We start from the raw sequence: 25,251 nt of genomic DNA on the forward strand, positions 1-25,251 counted from the left end.
CTTCTTCTTTTGCCCTTGATCACTCCCAGCGTTAGGCTCTTCTCCAGGGAGTCCTTCCTTCTCATGAGGTGGCCAAAGTATTTGAGTTTCATCTTCAGGATCTGGCCTTCTAAGGAGCAGTCAGGGCTGATCTCCTCTAGGACTGACCGGTTTGTTCGCCTTGCAGTCCAAGGGACTCGCAAGAGTCTTCTCCAGCACCAGAGTTCAAAAGCCTCAATTCTTTGACGCTCGGCCTTCCTTATGGTCCAACTTTCTCAGCCATACATTGCAACTGGGAAGACCATAGCTTTGACTAGACACACTTTCGTTGGCAGGGTGATATTATCCTTACCCAGTTGCATATTCCAAAATATTAAAATGAAATTTTCTTTTCGCATACATGTTGTGAAGTCCATCAGTAATAGACCACTTGAGGTACAGAAGGAGGAATTTCCCACAATTGAGGTATAAACAAAATAGTCAAAACCACAAGAAATGATTTTACTGGGATCTATGCACCCAGCCCTGTGTCAACAAAGCTGAACCTTGGATCATGCATATCTTTCCTATGCTGGTGTCCACCATTATGTAAAGATCCATCTAGTTGCAATTAAAATCTAGAGCGTGGTGAATTCATATCAATAAACTGTTCATGGGATAGTCTAACTCTCTTTACTTTCTCAAGTTCTCCTTCCAATCCTGACTGCAAGGTAAAGTTGCCTTGGTAACATGATGACATGTAAAGCCCCTGCCCCCTGCACAGTTGAGACCTCCTCAATTTGATCCCCAATCCCCTCCTACTTCATTTGAAGAGCACCCTCTTATTTGTTTAGAAAGCCAAAGTGCAAGAGAGGATCTCTGGGATAAATTTCTGAGAGCTCATTGGACCTACCAGGTCAAGGCCACATTCTATCATGGAGACAGGATGTCACTAAAGCATTTACATACTTCCAGCTCCAAGGCATGCTTAGCATTTACATACCCCCAGCTCCAAGGCATGCTATCATGTCCCTCCTTCAAGAGATGCTTCATCAAAGCAATGTGAACTATTTTCAGACAATACGCAACCCTTAAGAATCACCTCTGATGCATCAAAGCAACCTAACATCCAATTGGCTTGGGATGGCCACAAAGACAGTTTCATACTTATTCTTCAACTGATGTGCTAAAACCTCCCCATCTTGGAATGTCAGGTATTACTTCCTAATCTTCTTGCCAGATTTGGGCCGCAGTTACCTTCAAACTACACAGTCCTATTCAAATTTCATTTCTTGGATCAATCCTGATCCTGGGAAAGTCAAGTCCTGTGCTGAACTATGGAGTTTTCCCCTATAAAAGAAATAGCCAGTTGGCCTGGTCAGTGTGTGCTTGTAACTCTTGTAACTGCTCTTGTAACTGCCTTGCATGCTGCTGTCCCTCATCAGACTTCTGCTGCACAGACTCACTGTGATTTTCAGCTTCCCACACACCTGGATCACTCTCTAGGATCACTCTCTAGAACCTCTTCCCATCATCTTCTCCCCCTTGTCTGGTTTCTGTGTGTGCACCTGTGTTTATTGGGAGGGAGAGGGTGATTTTATTCTGAGTTTTACTCTTGCAATTGTACTCATGATTTTAAAGGGTTTGCAGTATTGGTCTCTCTCTCATTGTGGATCTAAGTGCTACTAAATAAATAGTTCATTTAGTTTGAATGGGTTAGTTTCTCTTATTCTTGGGAATATTCTGCAGGAATAAAACCTTCATATCCATGGACAAAACACACCCATGGACAAAACATCTGGCTGGAGACCCTGTAACAAGCTAATTTCCTCCTCTCTGGGTCCTGTTCAGGTAACGGAGAAATTCTAGAGCAAAATGCTTATCCCTCTACTCTGAGCTACCTCAGACAGCCTCTGAACCTTTTGGATTATGACATGGAAGCTCCAGGCCAGAAGGTGTCACTTTTAGCACCCTTTAGCCCGGCCACTTCGTTTTTAAAGTAAAGAGCTCTACAGGTATAAAAAGATAGAATAATTACAATATGCCAGATATAAATTCATTACACAAATAATGGGTAGATTATTTACTACTGTCATTGTGGACGTCACCATGATAGTTATGTGACAACACTTATTTTCCATTTCGGCAGTCACTGCAGAATCTTTGTAGTGAACCATAAACTTACAAAAAACTAAAACGGGTAATTAAAATCTTTCATTAAATCAAGCCTAAAACTTTGTTTAAAAAAATCTTAACACTCCTGCTTCAGTTCTTAACATACAAGACGGCTAAAAGATGATTTGTCTGTTTTTATTGAGCGAGAGCCAAGCCTTGGCTTAGCCCCTCCATGCGATGCATTAGCAAAGTCAGTCAACAGAAATCAGAACTTCACCATCAGAAAACCAACAATAGCCGCAAGAAGGAGTCCAGATGGTCCAGGAGAGATTTTGGCTGTGCTGGAGGCCGGTGAGCACTCTAGCTTTGTTATTGCTGAACTGATGCCTGCAAATGACGCTGCACCTCCAATGCTAGCATTGCAAACTGACTGGGTGGCGCAGCCCTTCATGGCAATCCTCTGAGACGATTCATCTGGAATCAGAACAGGAAACAAAATGGTGGTTAGCCACAAGAGGGCGATGGTTAATCATTTGACTAGCTGGTCTCCTGTGGCGCAGGGTGGTAAGGCAGCAGAAATGCTGTCTGAAGCTGAGTTCAATCCCAGCAGCCAGCTTAAGGTTGACTCAGCCTTCTATCCTTCTGAGGTTGGTAAAATGAGTACCCAGCTTGCTGGGGGGTAAACAGTAATGACTGGGGAAGACACTGGCAAACCACCCCGTATTGAGTCTGCCATGAAAACGCTAGAGGGCGTCACCCCAAGGGTCAGACATAACCCGATGCTTGCACAGGGGATACCTTTACCTTTACCTATGTTCTTTAAGGTGACCAGATTTTAACATTGGTAAAGTGGGACACCATTTTCATAGAACGCAAAAATAATATTGTAATATATGTATTTTAATTTCAACATAAGTACAATTTGCCAGTTGCCCCCAGATGTCCCTCCAAAAGTGGGGCAATCTGGTCACCTTAATGTTGTTCCCCTTTCAAAATTGATATCACACACATGTGCTGTATAAACCTGGCCTCTTTGGAATCTAACGCCAAGATAAAAGCTGTTGCGAACCACCCTGAGCCCATATGGGCAGGAATGGAATTGAAGTTTAATAATAAATGAATTAAAAGTGTTCACAGACTAACTAAGCGCTAATTTCCTATCAGTTCTCATGGGAAACTGATACGTTGATCACCACATGATTGAAGAAGTCAGCTGGGAGTCTTGAGAGAGGCCACTGGACTTCTGTTTCATTTTGCAGTGGAACAAGTTATCTATTCTGCCAGCCAATATGTGAAAAGAATTTACCACGGTCTTAATCTTGCAGATTTTTGATTCAGTAGAAATTAAGGGAAACTATATTCCCCACTTAGTTGATATTGCTGATCACTTTTTACAACATTACATACACATGTGCACATACATGCACATGGTATAACTGTTGGAACTGCAATCAGCAAATCATTTGGTAAAGTCTGCCTTGAAGGGCTGGCTCTGGAGGGACTCAGGACCAAGCTAAGTCCAAAAATTTCAACAATAACTAATATTAAAAAAGAGAAAATGTTCTGTTGTGTAAATATTGCATGAGAAATATCAATGTCTAACAATGCAGTGCAAACCAGAGTTACAACCATCTAAGCCCTTTGACTTCGTTAGACTTGGAATGGCTCAGCTGTCCTTAGGATGGCACTGTCAGTCCTTCCCTTGCATTGGGTCAAAGGATCTCAGATGCAAAAATGCATGGCCTTATCTTTCAGTGGAGAAAAATATTGGCAGCTTCATCTTCTGGCACTTGCAAATTGAACTGAATGAATTGAAGCGGGAAACTTCTGTGCACAATAGCTGAATGCTTGTGGAACTCCAGAGCAGGAGGTGTGGGAGTGTACATTCCAGAACAGCAAAGCCATATTTTACAACAAGCTGTTTGCTAGGGACTAAATAAGATGGATCCAAAGCTTACTTTACTACGTGGGGAGTCTTCCCCAATGGAAGAAACTTTCCTTCTCTCAAAGGAAGGCTCTTCACTTAGTAGAAGAGAGTCCTTGGATCTTCTATGAAAGAAGAGTTGGAATTAACAGCTGAATGACAGAATCCCCAGCCAAATGGATAGATAAATCAGATTTACCATAATGGACATATCCAACCAAACTGAGGCACTGAAACTCAGACCCAACACAGTTGACTGTGTCTGTATCACTGCATGACTCATCAAGTAGAGCATAGCAAGCAGGGCACTGCAGACCATTGAGATTGGCTTCCGATGGCATAACTGATAAACAGAAAGAGAAAGTTAGAGTTAGTGTGGTGTAGTTGCTAAAAAGCAGTGGACTCTAATCTGGAGAACTGGGTTTGATTCCCCACGCTTCCACAAGCAGCCAGCTGGGAGACCTTGGACTAGTCACAATTCTTGTAAAGCAGTTCTGTTAGAGTTCTCTCAACTTCACATACCTCACAGAGTGTCTGTTAAGTGGAGAGGAAAGCAATCAGGCAAATGAATCTTGGGGAAAATGGACTCCAGAGAACTGCCATGGGGGCTCTTCTGTCACTCATTGAGTTCTACGGATGGATTAGGAGGTAATAGAGATAAGGAACAAGCTCAGCTGTATCAGCCCTAAGAGCATGGCAAGGCTTTCCATACCTGCAAACTTAAAAGGAAGCTTACCTATAGATCAGATGATACTATCACGGCAATTATACTAAAAATACACTTCTATTCCCACCCATTCCCAGTAATTACTTGCCATTCTTATTGACAGTGTGAGCTTCCCTATTCTGGTCCATGCCACTGGTTGGTTCCCATTGGTCAGGCAAAATCAGGACACGCGGACCCTGTGCCATAGAGTGCGTTCTCCAACTATAAGTAACAGCCAAGAAGGGAGGGACTGCCATTCTCAGTAGCATCCCTGTGGCCTATATCAAAGTGTTCCAGAGATGCGTGACAACAGAAGCAACACAAGCAGTAGGGATATCAGGCCTGGCACCTGCACTCCCTGAAGACCGTTTTGAGGCAGGGCCTGACTGGGGAAAGCACTGCGGATGCCTTGACATAATAAAGTTCTGGGAATTCTCCCCCCCCCCCAAAAAAAAACGCTCTGAGGTAAATACCATAAAGATTAAGTTAATTCCCAGTATATCATGGGGGGGGGGGCAATAATCTTACTTCTAGGTCTTCGCTGGAAGTGACATGAAAGAAAGAGCAGCATTTTGCCACCCTGTCATTTTTCTCCTGCTGCCTGCAGGAGCAAGGGCTGTCACTGTTGAGCAGGAGCTGGGATGGGCATAGGCCATGACTGAATACCTACATTTGGCAGCAGTGGCTGCATTACAAGTATCACCCTGACAGCAGAAAACATGAGTCCTCGATCTTCCTTTTTCACCCAAGTTTATATCAGCAGAGCCAGCCGTGCACACACTGGATGGAATGCAGTTCTTAATAATGCCATGAACTAATATTTCTTCTGCAGAGAGATAAAAAAACAAACAGAGGCTTCTAGGAAAGGATACTACACAGAAGCTCAAAAGTGAATAACGTCTCCAAATGAAAAGCTGACTGGCTGTCCTTGCTATCTTCCATTGTCTGTCTTGTACCACTGCAGCATTAATCACTACTCATATACTTATTCTGATCACTATAAGCATAATAGGTAGTCAACTAAGATGCCTTTCTACACACATGCTTTCCACTAGCTGATCTTCCTGAAGCAGAAAGCAATATAGAAAAGCTGCGTTCACACTGAAGACTCTCAGTTGGATGACCCCATTTCCAACAGGGACTGGACATTAGACCTTCACATTGTAACAATGAAACATGAATCTGGAGTAGTGACTAGATTTTGTTGTATTCTGAGGTTTGGGAAATTAGACACTGATTGTGAAAGATCATTTGGCAGTGTTGCTGTGATTTAAAAGGGCCGGCAGTACTGTACCACTGTTTTGCCTAGGTCATGAATCCAGTTACGATTCTTCTCCCATACTACTTAATTGGGCTTCCTTTTTCTCTTGCTAGCACTCACAGCATTCTTCACTCTGTGTCTCTGAGTATATAGCATCACCCTGCAGAATCCAATAGGTTAACAAACCTATTTGTAAAACGGAGCTCTCCGCCAGGTCTATGGTTGAGGCTGGGATTGGCGAGGAAGAACATTGCCCCCCTGGGGGGTTTGAAGTAGTCATCATTACCCTCCAACCCCCAATGCCCTTGTTCGGGTAGGGGAGAGTGGTATTTTCCGCCGTGTTGGGTATTTTTATAGTATTTTAACGGGGGTTTTAAAGGGTTTTTTTAAGACTATTGTTACCTGCCACGAACCTGTAGGCAGTGGCGGGAAATAAATCGAATAATGATAATAATAATGATAATGATGATGATGATGATGATGATGATAATAATAATAATAAACTACTCTTAACTGGTTTCTTTTACAAGAAACAATTCATTATAAAGAAATCCACATAAAATAGCAAAGGCTGTATTACTATTAAAAGCTGTTTCAGAGAAACATGCACAATTTGATTCAGATGTTAACATTCAAATTTCTACACAGATATTTCTTAGCCATCTAGATTAGTAATACCACATCTCAGTATACTAGCAAAAAGTGCTTTGCAATGCAGAAGCATGCATATTGGCAAAGGAATTTCTACACTGGGAGGGTGGGTTCTATGTACTTTCCTCCTTACAGATAACATTTTCCACACTGCACCATCAGAGGGCTTTTTGATAACTGCTATAGCACTATAGCATTGTGTTATAGTCCTATAGTGATTGCCAGTGTCTTTTTAAAAACCCCTTCAGTGGAACTGTGGGGGAAATGGTGGCTGTGATGGACTGACAACAGGAATATGATGCTGCTGTTGGTGGGACATTTGAAGATTCATATCTTTCCATCCAAATGGTACAATCTTTCTAAAAAGATCATAATTAATGAGATTTGGGAAAGAGCACATTGAGGACAATTACAGGATAATCTCACTTGGACAGTAAAAAAAACAAAGTTTTTAAGTTGGGGGGTTATCTTACTAGTTTTAATAATCTGCTTCAGGTATATGGATCTTTTTTGAACTGTTTATGTCCAATGGTTTTGGCTTGTTTTTATATTGTTATATTGTTTTAATGGTAAGCCTTCACAAGCAGGACTCTGAAGAAGCAGAACAGAATATTATAACTAACTAAATAAAGGTTATCTAGGTTTAAAGCAAAAGTGGAATATGGAAACAACCACATTCTAAACCATGGATGGTAATATCACTGTTGTTTAGTATTGTCTTTTATCTGTAAAATATATTTTTCTGTCTAATTCCTTAGTCCATGCTAGCCTCTATTTAGTCATAGAGATCTTTAACTAGCATTTTCTGGCAACCTCCCAGGAGTTTGTGGCATGGGGCTAGTCACATCACTGGTCATGACATTATATATCACCATGATGCCCTAGCATTACCATGATGTTCTATCCCAAATATTTATGGTTTTACTAGCAACACATGATGGTACCCCCCTTGTTTTTTTCCAAATGTTGTTCTGGGCCGTGATGGGAAGTTGGAGGTCAGGGACTGGAGGTCTCCCACTGGGAAATCTTACATTTAACTGTCATGTTCTCAACTGACATTTGTCCACCCATCATTATTTACTGTGAATGTTTGAATTGTTTCTCTTGCTTTTTCTTTCCCCAAGAGTCTAAAACAATTATCCCCAAAATAGTTATAGGATGATGCATCTTACCAATATCACTTACTTCCTAAATGAAAGACAGCAATATTACAATTTCAGGTAACTGTGTTCCTAAAAATATATATTATGAAACCAAAACCTTAAAACTGAGCAACAAAATCATTGCATCACAGCTGCTTACCGTTTTTACTTTCAAACAATGTGGTGCCACAGTAGTCATGATCAGGGGGGCAGGTCTCTATTTTACCAGTACAGTTATGGCCTAGGCCTGTGCAGACTTCACACTGTAGAGAAGTCCCTGGGGAACAAAATAATAGATACATATTGCTATCTTGCATTTTACCATCTTAAACAATTTCCCCCGTATTCACTACCCTACTTGGCAAGAATGACTGCACATAAAGTAGCTCCAAAGGGCTAAGGCCTCACATCTGAATCATGGATTGAAGCCTGTCCCTATATTGAACAGATGAGCTCTCAGGAGTGTGCAACTCAGAATTGCCAAGAATGGGAGACCAGGGTAGGAGGGACTTGGGTGGCGGTGGGGGGGGGGGGGTGTCATTGGCTGATGGCATAATACCATTTCTGGAGAGACCCAGAAGTGGTATCTAATCTCTCTTGGAATCACCACGACCTCTGTTGTAAAACCACAGAATTTCTCTCCATTTCTACAGAGGACTGACACCACTTCCAGGTTTTTCCTGGAACAATCATCATACTATCAGCCCAAAGACCATTTAGTTTCGTTTATTTTCTTCCCAAGTGGCAGCCCTAGAGAACATATATTTGTATCTTCATAAAAGCTGTAAGGGAAAGCAGAGTGAGTGAAAACAATTCTTGACATTTGGATTTAATGTTTTAAAAAAACTGCATACAGAGGACTGATTCTTCTCTCCCTTAGGTTAGGGAGACATCTTTGGATATTATTTCTTGTTTCTCCTAGGAGCTAAAGGTACATGAAAGTGTGTGTGTGTGTGTGTGGGGGGGGGGTGTCTATAAATGAGTCCCAAGCCATTTTTAAAAAGCAGTCATGTTTAAGAGAACAGATTGTGTCCAAAGAGTCTCTCCTTCATGCCTAGTTGCTTCTGCCAGTCATATATTAAAACCTCCTGGCTATGTTAGGCTAGACTGTGAACAGGAAAAAGGGGCTTGCCTGTTTGTCATATATTAATTTCAAATTGTACCACAGAGTATATGATTAATAGATCCACAAGATGGGCAGAAGGGGGGAGTTTCTCTACAAAACTTAAGTTTCAAGTCTGCAAAGAAATCGGAAATCTACATAAAATTAATTAGAATTGGCTGACTAAAACTCAATATAATAGTACAATGCTTGTAGTTTTATGAAAAGAATGCCCATAGGCCTCTCAATGTCCCATTTGGTAGTTTCTAGGCTAGCTTGGCATAGTGGTTAAGAGCAGCAGTCTCAAATCTGGAAAGCCAGGTTTCATTCCCCACTCCTCCGCACACAACCAGCTGGATGACCTTGGGCTAGTCACAATCCTGTTAGATCTGGTCTCACAGAGCAGTTCTGTCAGAGCTCTCTCAGGCCATCTACCTCACAGGGTGTCTGTGAGGAAGAGAAGGCAGTTGTAAGCTGATTTGAGACTCCTTTGGGTAGTGGGGGGGGGGGACAACTTCTTCTAGACCAGTGGTTCCCAAACTTATCTGGCCTACCGCCCCCTTTCCAGAAAAATTATTACTCAGTGCCCCCTGGAAATTAAATTTTTAAAATTTTAATAGCAATTAATACCGGCTGGTGATACCGGCGCGCGCCGCTTGGTGTCCAATTACCGAGTAGCCCGCCGAACGGCGTCGGCGTCACACTATCGGCGCTAGCTAGAGACGGCGACCAGCGATTCTCATATACGTTATTCCCTACAAATAATGGACCTATTCCAAGTATACGGCTGACCTATTTATAGCTGCAGCTGGCGGGGACCGGAGAACCGGTCTGTTTCTCTACAAATACTTTACCGGAGAATTGATAGTTTTCAGGCCTAGTAAAAAGGCTTAAGTAGGGATCAGAAAACAGTTATAAATAAATAACCGATATATAAGTAAGAAATTTTGGTTTTAGACTAAAAACATAATACAAATAAAGGATGACGTTTTATATTTATTGGTATGTTTACGAGTTTGAAAAAAAATGATTCAAAAATTCAGAGCGAGACAGTCTCGCTCTTCGGTGGAGAGAATCGAAAGTGCGTAGCGATACTGTCTCATTCTTCGGAGCGAAAAGGTTTGTAAAGCGCATATAATTATTACAAAATAAATAAATAATACTCACCAATTATAGTCGCACTATTTGTTAGTTAACTTTAACTTGTACAATATCACAACAATCTAACTTAGAGTTATATTATGCTGTAATTTTACCCTAATAATTATGGGAAATCGTGATTCATAGCGTGCTCCAAAATCTGCTGGTAGTACTGCCACTGCCATTCCAGACTTTGGCCTTGCGATTGACCAATCGCACGAGTGGCAGTTGCCCGCAGCATTGCTCGTACTACTCACGGGTTTTGGAACGGCAATTCAGTGGCACCGCATGAACAATAGCAGTGCACGATTACACATATCTCAATGTAAGTGAGGGAGTATGCTGAAACCGAGCTAACGTCCAGTACGTTGTTCAAAGAAAAATTAAGCGTTATGAGCGGAATACATAAATCAATTTTTCTAAATCTTCTCTTCTTTCTTATATTCTTTCATCGCCCCCAAATGCATCTGTGGCCCATCACCACCCCCCTGGATCTCTGCAGCACCCACCAGGGGGCGGTAGCGCCCACTTTGGGAATCACAGTTCTAGACAATCACAACAAAGCTGCCAAGCCTTTTGAGCCTTGGTTTATGTAAACTGGAAGCCTGGTAAAGCTCCTACCCCCTCCCTGTCATAGCACCTGATGGAGGAGGACTCACTAGGAACAAGCCCAGGGGCATCTACAGGAGACTCATGACCCACACACTTCAGGCCTGTGTCAGGATCCACCAAGCTACTCAACTAGACTTTTCCTGGGGAGAGATGACTGGCAGACTGAGGGAAGGAGAAAAAGCTGAAGACACATTAAGCAGCACAGTAAGGTAGGTTGGCTTGTAGGTGGGAAGAAAGGGAAACATGAAAAAGGGAGCAGCTATAGGGGCTTTCAAAGAAGGGAAAGAGGAAATAGTTGGGAAGGGGTTTTAGGGGAAATGAGATTTCTTACCCTTCTCACGTCCTCATGAATCACCCACTTGTACATGTTCTGGTGAGGACATGTATGGTTGCCCCAGAAGGCAGTCCCATCACTTGAATGATCAGTTATGACTAAACTCATATAAGTAACCCAGGCAAAATGAAAACTCATAATCAGCTGAGTTAGGTCAAATACCAATTCGGCTTCAGCTACTAATATTCTGCCTTGCCTTGGGCAAATTATCCTCTTAACCTACTTCACAAAATTGTTGCCAGAGCTTTGTATGCCATAAAAAGAGCCTGCTTCTGCAGAAGAATGTTCATCCCTCAAGATCTGTGATATTACGCAAATTAGATTAATTTTCACCATTTTGCATAATGCATATAGCTTCCTAATAAGAAAGAGAGAGCTATAAACTATATAAAACCACTGAATCCCCCCACCACCCTCCCCTCAATTGCTGAAAACCCCGTGTTTCTTCTCTGCCTATAGGAATTTTGTCATCAAATGTCCCATACATTTTCAAGTCTGCCTTTGAAGCATGAGGGAAGGCAGGCAGGCAGGCACATTTAGGATGCTGAATTGCACATAGGATTATCAACCTCCTAATGAGGCTTGGAGATCTCTATAATTACAATTGAGCTTCAGAGTACAGAGATCCATTTTCCCAGAGAAAATGGTAGCTTTAGAAGATGAACTCTACAGGATTACGTACTAATGTGCTCCCACCCCAAACTCTACCCTCCTCAAACTCCATTTTCCCAGTTGCCCAGGAATTTCCCAGGCTGGAGTTGGGAAACCTAACATGTTTTCAGATCTGATTCCTTGAAAGAACCACAGCTAACAAGCTGTCTTGGTGAGGGAATAGGAAAATCTGCTTCTAAAGTGCATTGAAAGTGTGTTAGATCTAACATGTGCAGAAGTGCAGATGTGCAGAACTTCCTTACTGAAGTAAGGAAAGTTCAGTGGCTGCTTTCAGACAAACCACACACTTTGTCAGAGTACAGCCATCCCACAGAGTATAGGGAAACCAAAATGATGTATATCATCTTGGAATCTGACTAGGGATGACAACAAAAATCCAGAATGACCTGCATCTTCACGGCATATCCCTGAATCTATTTTTTTTTAAATTTTATACAAAACCCTTCCAACACCGTTGCTAACAACTCATATTTTATTTATTTGTTGAGGCCACTTGTAGGCTACATTTCCCCCCAAAGCAGTATTTTCAAAGCTGCAGCTTACAAAAATTTTTCCCATGCCTAGGGAGGAGAGGGAATAGTTAGCTATGTTGCAATTTGTATTTCAGACAGTTTATCAGTGTTCCAAAGCAGAAAAAACTAGAATATATCATCTCCAAAGAATCTTTCTAAATAACTACACAGTCAATTCACCATAGTAGGCCTCTGCTGAGCTGAGGAGGGGATTAACCTGAGAATGATCCAATTTTTAAATAGAAATAGAGTTGAATGAGAGCTCTTGTTCTAGATTCAAACCACATAATCTCCACAGGACTTTCAACTTAAAAGAAAACTTTCCCAGAAGTTCACACAACTGTGCAGAAATATGTAAAGGAACCTTCAGTCCACTGCCCTCCATGACTAACTTGATCATAAACAACACACTGAGTAACTGAATTCAAGCGACATTCCGCATAGCCATCATTCACTGTGCCACTGATCACATCTTTATAGGTGCCAATTTTGTTTTGAAACTGTTCGGAATTCTGGTAACCCTTTGTGAGATCTCTCTCAGGGAATTAAGTGGAATATTCCACTTCTTTTACCAGTGAGGAACACTGCTGGGTATATCTCACACATTTCTGTGATGAGGTGTGGGCATCACAGAAATGTCAGAAGAACATGTCAGAAATGAGAAGCATCTCTGACCATACTGTAAAGCCATCATATTCTGAGAAATATGCAGTAGAGGCTATGAGAGTCTGAAACAAGATATAGGTCTCTTTTAAACTGTACCTGAGTTCTGCCAAATCCTACACTGTTGCCATCACAAGATGAGATACTCACCTCTGGCTATGAGTGCTAAGACGAGGCATAAGCCAAGAATGGCCTGCATTGTTGTCAGATCAGAATTGGATTCAGCTTCAGATGTGGCCTCCTCTTTCACTGGGAGTTGTAGTCATACTAACTATTACTGCAAATGAGGGAGGAGTGTTTCAAAGCTTCTTTCCTCCTCAGGGCAACCCGACAGAGGAAGTTGCACAACAAAACCTTATTACATTTTTATAACATCCCTGTAGGGATTCTAGGGCAGTGACATGCCATACTTTATCCTCACAACAACCTTGTGAAGAAAGTACACCTAAGAGATAAATAGTGACTAGCCCAGATCACTCAGACCTAGCTGGCATTCAAGAACTGGAACCACTAGAGACTGATTTCTTCAAGCAGCTGGCTCTTTGAAAATATCTACAGTGCTTTTTCCTGGATATAAATGGATTATTTCTAAGCAATTCACCAATAATCACAAAGCTGGGTTACTGGAAATGCATTGACCAAGAGCCAAATCCGCTTCTGATTCTTGTAATTAATGCCATATTGACAAACATTTTGAACTGTCTTCTATGACGTCCAACTGGTACAGTAGCTCAAGTGTTATGTACACAATGCCAGTTTATCCATGTAGCACATGCTATGCCCCCCCTTCCAGGGCCCCCCACAAAGCTCCTTCTCCCCCCATGGGTCAGGTCTGTAGCCTTCCCCCCACCTTTTCACTGTTTAAGGACACCTGGAGTGACACCCCCTTCCACTGTGGTGAGCCCCTCTGCCCATAGGCTGGCTGCTCCTGCCACAAATGTACTCTGCTTGGGCCCTGCAGATCCCTAACCTTCTCCGGTATTACAGGCCCCACAAATCCTTAAAACAGTCCAAGTAGTAGAGGTGGATAAGAAATGGAGTCTCTATGAAATTTTTGTTCCTTGCATTTCTCCATAACGTCCAAAATGTATTCTGCATCTCCCTCCATACTGAGAGGAACACTGCACTTATTGAGATCCTATACACTGTTTTAATCTCCATTAGGGTCCAGTAGCAGCTTACAAATTCATTCTTCCCTCCTCCATTTTATTCTCACAACAAGAATTCTGTGAGATAGGTGAAGTTGACAGTAACTGGCCCAACATCACTCAGCAAATTTCCATAGCAGAGTAGGGATTTGAACTTTGATCTCTCACATACTAGCCTGACACTCTAACTACTATACCATGCTGGATGTTAACACGAGTAAAGCATCACAGCAACCAGTTTTTATTCTCAATGGGGAACTGAGGAATCTCACCATGAAGAACATGTAATTTCTGTTCTCTCTATACCACACCAATGTTGTAAAGTGGTTAGAATACTACCCGGAAGACCTGAGTTCAAATCCCCACTCAGCTATGTAGCTCACTGCGTCACCTGGGGCCAATAGTTTTCTCTCAGCCTAACTTGTTCTGCAGAGTAGTTGTGAAGACAAATGAGGAGGGAAAGCAGAGATCCTTGGCAGGGCAGGATAAAAAAGGGATAGACAGATATCTGAAGCCATCTGGCTATCCCTTTTTATCTTGCCCATTTTGTGCAAAAATTAACCTTTGCTCTTGGAAGCCTTCTGCCATTATTTATAGGCTGACGAAACACCTAATAGTGAGGAAATATATCAATAATAAATCATGAATCTCCTCATGGGAAATTTCTCTCAATCTTCCAGCAGGACAAGTCTTATTTAAACAAAAATTGTTTGTGCCAGTTCCTTCTAGATACTAATCCTGATATTACAATAAAGGTAAAGGTATCCCCTGTGCAAGCACTGGAGCATGTCTGACCCTTGGGGTGACGCCCTCTAGCGTTTTCTTGGCAGACTCAATACGGGGTGGTTTGCCAGTGCCTTCCCCAGTCATTACCGTTTACCCTCCAGCAAGCTGGGTACTCATTTTACCGACCTCGGAAGGATGAAGGCTGAGTCAACCTTGAGCCGGCTGCTGGGACTGAACTCCCAGCTTCAATGGCAGAGCCTTCAGACTGCATGTCTGCTGCCTTACCACTCTGCGCCACAAGAAGTTGCCAAATTTCTAGTAGCTGCTGATAAGATTAATACTAATTCTTAATAGTTCCTTTAAGCTGTTTAATATTGTGGTTCTACTAGCTAACTTTTGTTATCCTTGGATCTGATGTAACGTTTTATTAATTAATTTGTGCCATTTTCCCCTTTGGATTTAATATTGCCTTAATTTTATAATCTATTTATGCTATTAAAGGTTGATTGACTGAGTGAAATATTGGGTGCTCAAGTCCACAGGTTTAAATTGTTGCTCAATAGCCTAGCCTCCATCATACCCTTGTTGTGAGGATGAATGGGAAATTATTATTTAGAATGACGTGGTAGCCTGGTACTTCTCCAGATTGCTTGAAGAAAGCAGTCATGGTATAAGACACATGGTCTATTTCTTTTATAACCTATTTGTGTTGGAATTGACTTCATGAGGAAACCTACACTTCTTCCTGCAAAAAAAAAGAAAAAGAATACAGATCAATTACTTTTATTTACACAGAGTGAGAAGTATTTACTTCTTTACTTACTTTATTTATACCCCACCTTTCTCCTCAGTGGGGATCCATAGTTCTCCTCTCCTTCATTTTAGCCTCACAACAACCCTGTGAGGTAGGTTAAGCTAAGAGTGTGTGACTGGCCCAAAGTTAACCAGAGAGCTTCCATGACACAGTGAAGATCTAAACCAGGTACTCCCTGATGCTAGTCTAGCCACCATGCTGGCCAAGCTCCATATTGCACAACTGCATCTTCTAATCTGGTATGCCAGGTTCGATTCTGCACTCCTCCACATGCAACCAGCTGGGTGACCTTGGGCTCGCCACGGCACTGATAAAATTGTCCTGACCAAGCAGTGATAACAGGGCTCTCTCAGCCTCACCCACCCCACAGGGTGTCTGTTGTGGGAAGAGGAATGGGAAGGCGACTTTGAGCCTCCTTCGAGTAGGGAAAAGCGGCATATAAGAACCAACTCTTCTTCTTCTTCTTCTTCTTCTTCTTCTTCTTCTTCTTCTTCTTCTTCTTCTTCTTCTTCTTCTTCTTCTTCTTCTTCTTTTCCCTCACCTTTTGCTTTACTGAACAACAGCCTCCAAAGCTATCACTGAAAGCCTATCTGCTCTCTCTGCTGGTCTATCTGTGCTTTATAATTTCTGCATGGAGCCTTACCATAACACATTCATTGCAAGTTCCACACTGGGAACTCAATTCCCAGGCACACGGTGACCTAATTCTGACTGGACAGAGAACTTATGCCTCTCCCCTTCCCATTTTCCAACTGGAAACAGCACAGGCTGTCCCTTTCAGGAAACTTCTGTTCAGCCCATCTATGCATGTTGTTTCCCCAGTGGGGCAACTAGTATCTCCCAGAGCTATTTCAGGTTAGGAAATCAGCACTGGGGAAATACTTAAGCTCCCTCTCTCAATATGCTGTGGTAGAGTTGCCAACTTTCAGGTGCCATCTGCAGATCTCCTGCTAGTACAATTGATCTCCAGGCTACTTTGGAGGACGGACTCTATGGCATTACACCCCACTGAAGTCTCTCCTTTCCCCAAACCCTACCCATCAGGCTCCACATCCCAAATCTCCAGGTATTTCCCAACCCAGAGCTGGCAACCCTATGCCATGGCCCTGGTCAAAACTGTACCAGCATTTCTCAATTTTTTATTTATTATTTTTGGACTGTAAACAGGCATATGACAAAGAAAAATACTGAAGAAATGAAGGAGAACCTTTCATTCAGAGATATGAATCCCTTGTCATAAGGAGTGAGTGTGTGTGTTCAAAGTCATGTAAATTCTCATAGGGCATCTTAACAGAGCCCGCGGCGCCATGGGCACCGCGGACTAAATAAAAGGATAAGGGCTTGGGAGGCGGGATGTGTCTGTGATGAGGAAGGGTGCCGATTGGCCCCTTCCTCTGGACAGACTACTGGAGGGATTGGTCCCTCCGAGTCCCCGCCGGAGCAACTGCGAGCCGCGCACAGCGCAGCTCGCAGTTGCTCCTTTGCCGGCGGCCTGACGCGGCGAGAGGCACAAAGCGCCTCTTGCCGCGTCAGGCCGCCGCCCAAGGGAGCCCCCAGCAGCCGCGCTCCGCGCAACTGCTGGGGGCTCCCATGCCTAGCGCCCGCTGTATTTTACATACAGCGGGCTTGATTACTAGTTATGTTATAATCACAATAAATTGTATTTATCTAAATTATATTTGTCTCCATTTTTCATATCCACAGATTGCATTGAATTTAGAGATTTTTCTATGTACAAGGCTACTTGCTAACACTGTGCGGGATGGTCCAAACACACACACACACACACACATTTCCCACCCAAATGGCTTTCTCTAGGGACTGACATTTGCTGGGAATATCTGATCACAGATCTCCCAGAATTTTGTCTAATTACTGTTAGATTTTGGTAACATTTGATTTCGAACCATATTGTTTCAGCCAGGTCACTGTGGCAATTATGCTCAGGGTATAATCATAACCTACCCTCCTTGCAATCAGACAGGGACATGTAAACAAGCTTCAGGATTCCTAAGTTTCCTCCCTTGTTGCTGCCCACACATCACCTCCTCCTGAATAGGAAATCTGACCTTGATCTGCACTCCCTTCTGGCCCCTCCCTCCTCAAGCATGTCAGGGCCCTTCATGGTGGAAGAGGCACATGCAGGTTGGAGATTCCAGTCTTCCAAGTGTCCCCACATTGACCAGTTTCTATATTTATGGAGGAATGTAATTGGCCAACACTCGTCTGTTGCTCTTTACTGAAGTTAGCACCACAATTGACTTGCTTGTAGGTTAGCAAATTTAAAATGACCCTGTATTTAGACAGCATTGAATTTATCTTTATCAAAATGGACTAGAGTGGTTTTCTTGTCAAATTCTAATAATTCATGAAATGCTAAAACTTGCATCTTTTCACACTGAGTTATTGCCCTTACCCTAACCCTGGATGTATTTCTAGGACTGTTTCTTCTTATTCAAAACAGGGAAATAAGTTTCTTTTTTTTTGTCTGCAGTTTTCTTTCTCTGTTTGCAATTATCTCGCATTGTTTATGTTCACCTTTTTCCTTCCCTCTCTCTTCTTCTGCTGCTTTAGTGGTTTCCTCTTTTCATAATGTATTTATTTAGAGACAAGATACATGACAGATGTATTCAACTTGACTAGTAGTCAGAAGTACAAGGGGAGGAACTCACCTTCAAAGTGCCTTGTTGCACCCTTTGGCTTGGGAGTGCTGTGGGGGAAGAGAAAAGGCCTCAAGCTTCCCTCCTGCACCATTTTTGCCAGTGGAAATAGCCATTCAGGGTGGGCCTATTTGCCCCTAGAATAAGACCAAATCCCTGATTAATTATGAAACTCACTGGATGACCTTGGACCAGTCATACTTTCAGTCTGATCAACTTAACATGATGATTGTGAGAATAAAATGAAGGCAACAACTATGTGTGCTGTCTGGAACTCCTTGGGAGATAAAAATGTTATTGATATACTTGTTTCTTTACTTAGTTCTTATTATTTGTATCCTACATTGGTCCCAGCATTGGCACATAAGAAAACTGACAAAGTGCTTTAAAATACTGAAGAAAAAAGGAAAAAAGAGAAAGAAATGGGACTATAAGTGAGGGTTATCCCTTCCAATTTGCTCAGTGGTATTTCCATGATAGTTCGAGGAAAGAGAGGCAGAAAGAGTCCCCGTGATGACAGTCCTCAGAGGGTCCTCCTGCTGTCTTCCCCAGGGCTGCATAAAATTCAGTGGGACAGCCCAAGACCCAATGTAATTACTGAGCATACTCTGCCATGGGTGGGAACCATCAAGGGCAGGGGGCTTCTCCTTGCTCACCTAGAATGGACACCTTAAACAGCCTCAAGTGCTTTTCAGGTTATTTCAAGGGGAAGGAGACTAATTTGATTTTTTTTAAATTTCTACCCTCAGATGGCTTTTCTCTTCCTGATGCTGCTCTCCCTGGCTTCTAAACAAAGAAAACATCAGCCCTATGTGGAGTACAAGTGCTTAACTCTATTTCCTCTGCTCCAAGGTTGCTCCTGATGAATTTCCAGCCACAAACTGGAAACTTCAGCAAAAGATATTTTGAAATGGAAATCCTAAACTGCTGTAGCCAGCAATTGCCTGTTGTTGTCACAGGGCTGGACTTGGTTGTCAGGTTGCACAAGGAAGAAAGTTTAATTACATACTTTAGCCAAGAGTCAATGATTTGTTCAGGTGACTGTCTACAGAGGTTACTTGGGATTGATTCTCATTATGAATTCCACAGGGAAATTCTCTTGTTGATATGCCCATAGATTCTGAGAGTGACTCATATTTCATACATGGATCATCTTGCATTTTACCGACTGTTTTCATTTTTGTAAAACATTACGAGAAAGCTTAGCTCAGCACAGTGGTTAGCATGTTGAATGCTGACTGTATTCACTGTAATTTGTGAGCAGGATTTATTTGTGGAGGCAGTTGCTCTATTTCCATATTTAAATAGACTGTAAACTTCACAGAAAGGTTTAAAAAAATAGGTATCTAAACCCTAGCAAGCATTATGAATTTCACAAGTAATTTTAATTAGATTTTCATAAATCTTATATAATATTTTCCCCACAAATATCCAGATGAAAGAACATCTGTAAATTTCAGTAAAATGAAATCTTCATGGAGCATATCCACAGAAATATGTTCATTCTAAATGTGCTTCAGGGACAGAACATTAACTATTCTATCTTCACAAACATATGCTATGGCAAAAGGTTTATATTAATCTTTTAATGCACTTGCAAAATCGTTTTTGCCCTGATCTGTTGATCTGTTCTGGGCACTGGAGTTCCAATATGGACATAGGCCGGAATCTACTGGTAATTTCATTAGTCAGTAGGGTTTTCCATTTGTGGAGAGCTACTTCCCCTCCTCCCTCTTCCCTCTGAAACCCTTAACATTCCTTGAAATGCATTTCCCAGGAGAACAGGGTGTCCCAGGAACAACATGAGGTGAAAAGTCAGAGTTCATTCCATTCACAGAAATCCTCCACTAGACACAAGCCATTGTCTCTCCTGCCATGCCTTCCTTACTCATGTCAACAGAGGATGATGGTCAAAACTGGCCCTTTTCATTAAAATGAATAGGAATTCTCACATATTCATGAACTGTGCTTGGGGACCTCTTGAACTCTTAAATGTGTAAATCACAGAAACTAAAACAAAAAGCTATGTACATTTATGTTGTCTCCTCTTCTGTGTTGATAGAGTCAGCTGGGAATTCCATCTTGGCCAACGGTACACTTGGTGCACTAAGACATTACTTTCTGCAGTAGTCCCCACAATGAGATATGTCAGGGGACGGTGAGTATGGGTCATCTTCAGAGTACAGTCTTCATTCATCAGCAGCCACTGTTCAATCATACTGCAGGCATCATAAGGCAATACCAAACCAGGAGTAATCAATTCTGTCAGACAGTCAACATTATACTCTTGAATGCTGGAGACAGTTTGTTTCCGAGAAAGTTTCACCTTCACTGCTGTGAGGGGAAAAAATAAAGAAATGTATGCATCATTTCTTCTATACTAGTTTTTCAGAATGCTGTGCATGTGTCAAGTTGAGAAATAGTGCACAATTCTGCATTAGCACAAACCATGGCATGGATCCAGCAGTAATTTCCATTGACATAAAGGATTTCTGTTCCTGGAGAGGGATTTCAATGTCTCTCCTTCCCACTTAATCCCAATGGCCCTTGAAATACTGCTCGTGGGGACAGGGGACTCCCACGAACAGAATGGGAGTGAAAAACTAATGAATACTGCTCTATCTGTAGAAAACCTTTGCTGGATTCAAGCCCATAATTTGTGTGAAATTCAAATCAGCTTTTTCTCCAAAGCAGGATTATTAACTGACTTTACACTGTGGTTCTCTATCCTGTTTTGGATGAGAAATGAAAAACCGTAGGCTCCTTTCACATTGCCATTCTGAACTTTGTGTATCTATTGCTAGCCCAATTACAAATAAAGTGATACAGGGATGGGGGGGGGATTCATACAGCAAATTTTATTTAATTAATGAGCCATCTCTGAAGCATTGTGGCCATTTCAAACAGTGTCACTCCCCCCCCCCTTCTGCCCTTTTTCATGGCACAATCTTTCTTGAAAGAGTGGATGAAGCATGGATAGGTGAATTTCAGGAAATTTGCTATGGACACCTTTGGTAGCACGTTCAGTAACAGCAATCACTAGTGCCCTGAGCACCCACTGCCCAATGAGCTCTCCTCCTATATCAACCTGGCAACTGTCACAGCCTCAGTGTATCTCAATGGTGCCAAGGCATTGCAGTGGGGCCACTGTTACACTGAAATGCTCTACTGCTATAGCGCCCAACTTAAGAGGTTTAAAAGAAGGGTTAGAGGAAGATCGTGGGGAGAAAAGCCACAGTGTCGGAAGCACTGCAGACATTTTAAACAGCACCCCACTGCAATTCAGAAGCGCAATGAAGAGGTAAAAATGGAAGAAAGCAGTTTTGCTCAAGAACGGCTCAACCATGCTGTGCTAACCCAATGCAAGCAGTTTTATATGAAAAGGTAAATCCATTAGCAGCCAGTTGCTAAGATAACTGTATCTGAATGACACAAAAATCCATTGGTGACCAGCTACTAAAATGGATTATAAAGGTTGTTTGAAAAGCCATAGTTTGCCAAGTACAGCTGTAATAGCAGTCTAAGATTTGTGCTAAAGAATAAACTGAATTAAAACACAGGAGGGAGCAATTGCACACCAGGCTTATTGTATCTCCAAACTATGGTTTGGTATTATATCTGAGCACGTTAATACTATATGCCACTAGCTAAAACACATATGGAGTTATTTCCAATTGAACTGAATTCTTCTTGTGCATCTGAAAAGTGAAAAGACCTTGGTTTGCTTGCAGTATACATGGGAATGTCTCAGATACTCAAATAAAAATGTACACAACAGCTCATAATCCACTTTTCAACTCACCTTCCCTCAGCAAACCATGACATATCTCCATTTTAAATACAGGTTTCAAAATGAAAGTTCTAAGAACTATGAACCCCATTCATGTTCGTATATAGATATATAAAAACTTACCAAAGTTATTGGTGCAAAAAAGGTCCAATGCATTCTTATGCCTGAGGAACTCCTGAACGGCTGGACAGACCTGACAGGTAGGCTTTGGGATGACTGGAAAGGAGAGAAAAACATTCTCTTTGGAGGTCCTGGTGTATGTTGGATTCCAGAGCAAATAGAGTCATAATATCTGTTACTTTGCAATAATGACAAAGGCAAAGGTCTCTGCACATCCTTGAGCTGGGGATATGCTAAATATTTAGATCAAAACTTCCTGATATTTCTCAAAATGTTTCCTCCTATGTCCTGTTTGGCTTATTTGGAGACTTCCTGCACCTTTGAGCATATTTTGTTCCTGATTGGTTCCACAAAAGACTGAATGACTGTAGATGGTGGTTAGACAGACAGTTAGGAATCTCTTTCCTGTCCTTTCTACACAACATTTGATTTTCTTCTTCATAAAATTATTATATTCTTTTAAGCAGCCTAGTGCTTCATCCTTTTGGCAAATGTAAACCCTTCCAGCAAAACAGACAGTACCTTTGTCAATGTATTTCTGTTCTTTGCTAAGCGACCCAAGACATCTGTCCTCATCTGCAGGGAATCGATTGCAGTCCAGACTGCTGGGCCAGTGACTTCCAGAGCATCCCAGGACGGGAGCACAGCTGTCCCGAACTGCAACGCATATACTTCGGCAAGGCTGGATGAAACTGTTTGAAAAGCATGTGACATCTAGCCAAATTAGTTTGAAGCTTCATTCAAATACCTGGGTTTGCAAACTCTTCCATGGAAGCTCCTATTTCTAATTGTGATTAGAAAGCAGAGCAGGATCTTGTTATACTGGGAAACGGTTTGCCTGATACTAGCCACATACTGTGCCCATTCAAGAGAGCAAAGCACTCTACACAAGATACAGAGGAAGAGGCCTTAGGATGTCTTCCCACCCTTTGTGTTCTTACTTGCAGGCTGATGATGAAGAGCGCTAGAGAGCTCAAAAGCTTGTATGCTATGTTGCGATTTTTTAAAATGAGGTGGTGGGTCTTAACTTAAGAGGCTTTTAATGTTTGATTCTGCAACAAGCACAGCAACTTGCTTTTTAAATTTTTATAGAATTGATATTTTATAAAAACTGACATTTAATCTTGCAAGAATCAAGAAAACCCTAAAGATCAATTCTGTATCCCCCCAAAAAAAACTGGCATCAATAAGATATGAATGGCATTTAAACAATATTGTGAGTACATATATGCATGTGCCTAAGCAGTCATTTTACTATTAAGCAAGAAATTAAAAGTCTGTAAATTTGCATATAAAAACTTTAATACAAGCAGATTATTGAGGATTCCTGAAGGGATTTTAGAGATAATCCACAATTTAACAAGCAACCACCAATGTTCCTTGTAATTTTTTGAGCAGAATCTGACTGCTGTAATTTTAAAATGGGCCATGGGCACTGCGAGACCCTGAGCAGCCCCAGACTGCTCCTGAGAGGGGCTTCCAGTGTTAATGAGTAGCCACTCAGGCTCACAGTTTAGGGAACACTGCAAGCTACTATCATGCAATGAAAGAAGATTTTTTTTTTACTATTTTATGGTCACTTTTGGAGTGATTCAAATTTCTTTTGGAATCATACAAATCTGCCAATTCACTTATCCATTAAACATTATTCTTATCAAACTCAGATAAAATGGCATTTGAATGTCTGATTTTTAAACACAAGCTCCCCCCCCCCAAAAAAAAAAAAAACTCTACAAGCTTTTAGTTGAACTGAACACATCAGCTCTGATTACTGGGAAACACAGCCTAAAGGTACACCCAAGACACTTTATCTGCTACAAGGAGGCAACTTCTCAACATTCAACTGCCTCCACCTTCCTCCCTATTATCATTCCTGCCTAGGTGCCTATCAAATATGATATCAGACAAATGAATAACTCATCGAGTCACGGCTGTTGACACACAGGTTTGTACTTACGTGTCCAAACAGATGGGTGCAAAAAGAGAGCAGAGGAAAGTCCTTACATAAGGATGACAGCCAGACCACACCAGATGCTGCCATCCAGCTGATTTTGTGACAACGTCTGCCAAACTGGTGTGCCCCATGAGATTGGGCAGCCTCATTTCTGAGTAACCAACATCATGGCAGATGTTCATTTCCTTAGGGATAGCTACACACTTGGTAGACAAACCGAGGTCCAACCCCATGGCCAGCCTCAGAGCAAAGATGAGCAAAAATGCTGCTGGAAGCATCTTCCTGTGTTCCCAAATGCAGAGAGGATAAAAAAAATCCCTCAACAGAGCAGCCAACCCTTGACAGTGTGGGCTTTATACCCTCACAGGGCTCTCTTCTTTATCAGCTGCTTATCAAGCACTCAAGGCAAGAGGTAGGCCTCCTTGCTCATTTAAGTGATTGACTGAAGATAACCAACATGACAGATTCAAAAATATGGAATATTTTCCTTAATTGAAGTGTTGTTGTTTGGGTCATAAGATCTGTGGAGTGTGTGTGGGTTTAAGGAAGGCATGTTAGCTGAAACTGTGATTGGTATACAAGGTTTGAGTGATATACATGTGAAACTGAATTAAGACAGGCTCCTGGAAAAGTGTGGAGGCAGACAACCTGTCTCCTGGGCTGGGTTTGTCTCCTTAGTTTCAGACATGACAGCTTTAACAGAAAATACAGACAAGCTGGATTATCAAGAGAAAACCATTTGGGTTTTCTTAATTGCCCCCATGTCTTCTTGTGCTCCACTTAAATACATCCAGGAGGGCTTTCCTTGATGTGCTGAAGCGGCAGGAAGGAGACAGCTGTCTGTGGCAAAGAGGATATTGCTGGCAGGGAAACTCTTGACAAAAAATGTCCCTCGCTTCAAAAGAGATTAGTCCTCTGACAGATGCCAGATTTGCAACAACAGTAATGACACTATGGAATCCTACAAAACGGTACGCCACTACTTCTGCAAAATGCACCGCTCAAAAATATTTGGGTCTGGTTGCATATGTGTGTTAAGAAATGTAAGTTGAATTGAGGATTATAAATGCTAAGCAGAGGGAGACATTGCAAATAATGATTTTTAAAACTAGTCTTCTATTCCCAGCAGATGGCAAATAGATGCATGAGTTCAAAGTAAGATCCCACAGCAACCACATAGCACAAAATAGCGTGCAAACTTTCACATTCCCCTGAACACTTCATCACACTGGATGTTTTTTTAAAAG

General features: G+C 41.9%; 1 protein-coding gene across 1 annotated transcript; it reads right to left on the bottom strand.

The window, feature by feature from the left end:
* Positions 1–2,251: 2,251 nt before the first annotated feature.
* LOC143837884 (secreted frizzled-related protein 2-like) lies at positions 2,252–24,832 on the bottom strand. Its single transcript, XM_077338313.1, has 8 exons — positions 24,008–24,832; positions 22,573–22,742; positions 22,054–22,146; positions 20,172–20,474; positions 7,918–8,034; positions 5,374–5,529; positions 4,197–4,340; positions 2,252–2,547 (listed from the first exon to the last, which is right to left on the bottom strand). Exons 1-8 carry the CDS (start codon positions 24,280–24,282, stop codon positions 2,339–2,341), a joined length of 1,467 nt encoding a protein of 488 aa, XP_077194428.1. The 5' UTR covers positions 24,283–24,832; the 3' UTR covers positions 2,252–2,338.
* Positions 24,833–25,251: the final 419 nt, after the last annotated feature.

This window comes from Paroedura picta, chromosome 5, assembly GCF_049243985.1.
Source record: "Paroedura picta isolate Pp20150507F chromosome 5, Ppicta_v3.0, whole genome shotgun sequence".
In the NCBI taxonomy this organism is placed as follows: Eukaryota; Metazoa; Chordata; class Lepidosauria; order Squamata; family Gekkonidae; genus Paroedura; species Paroedura picta.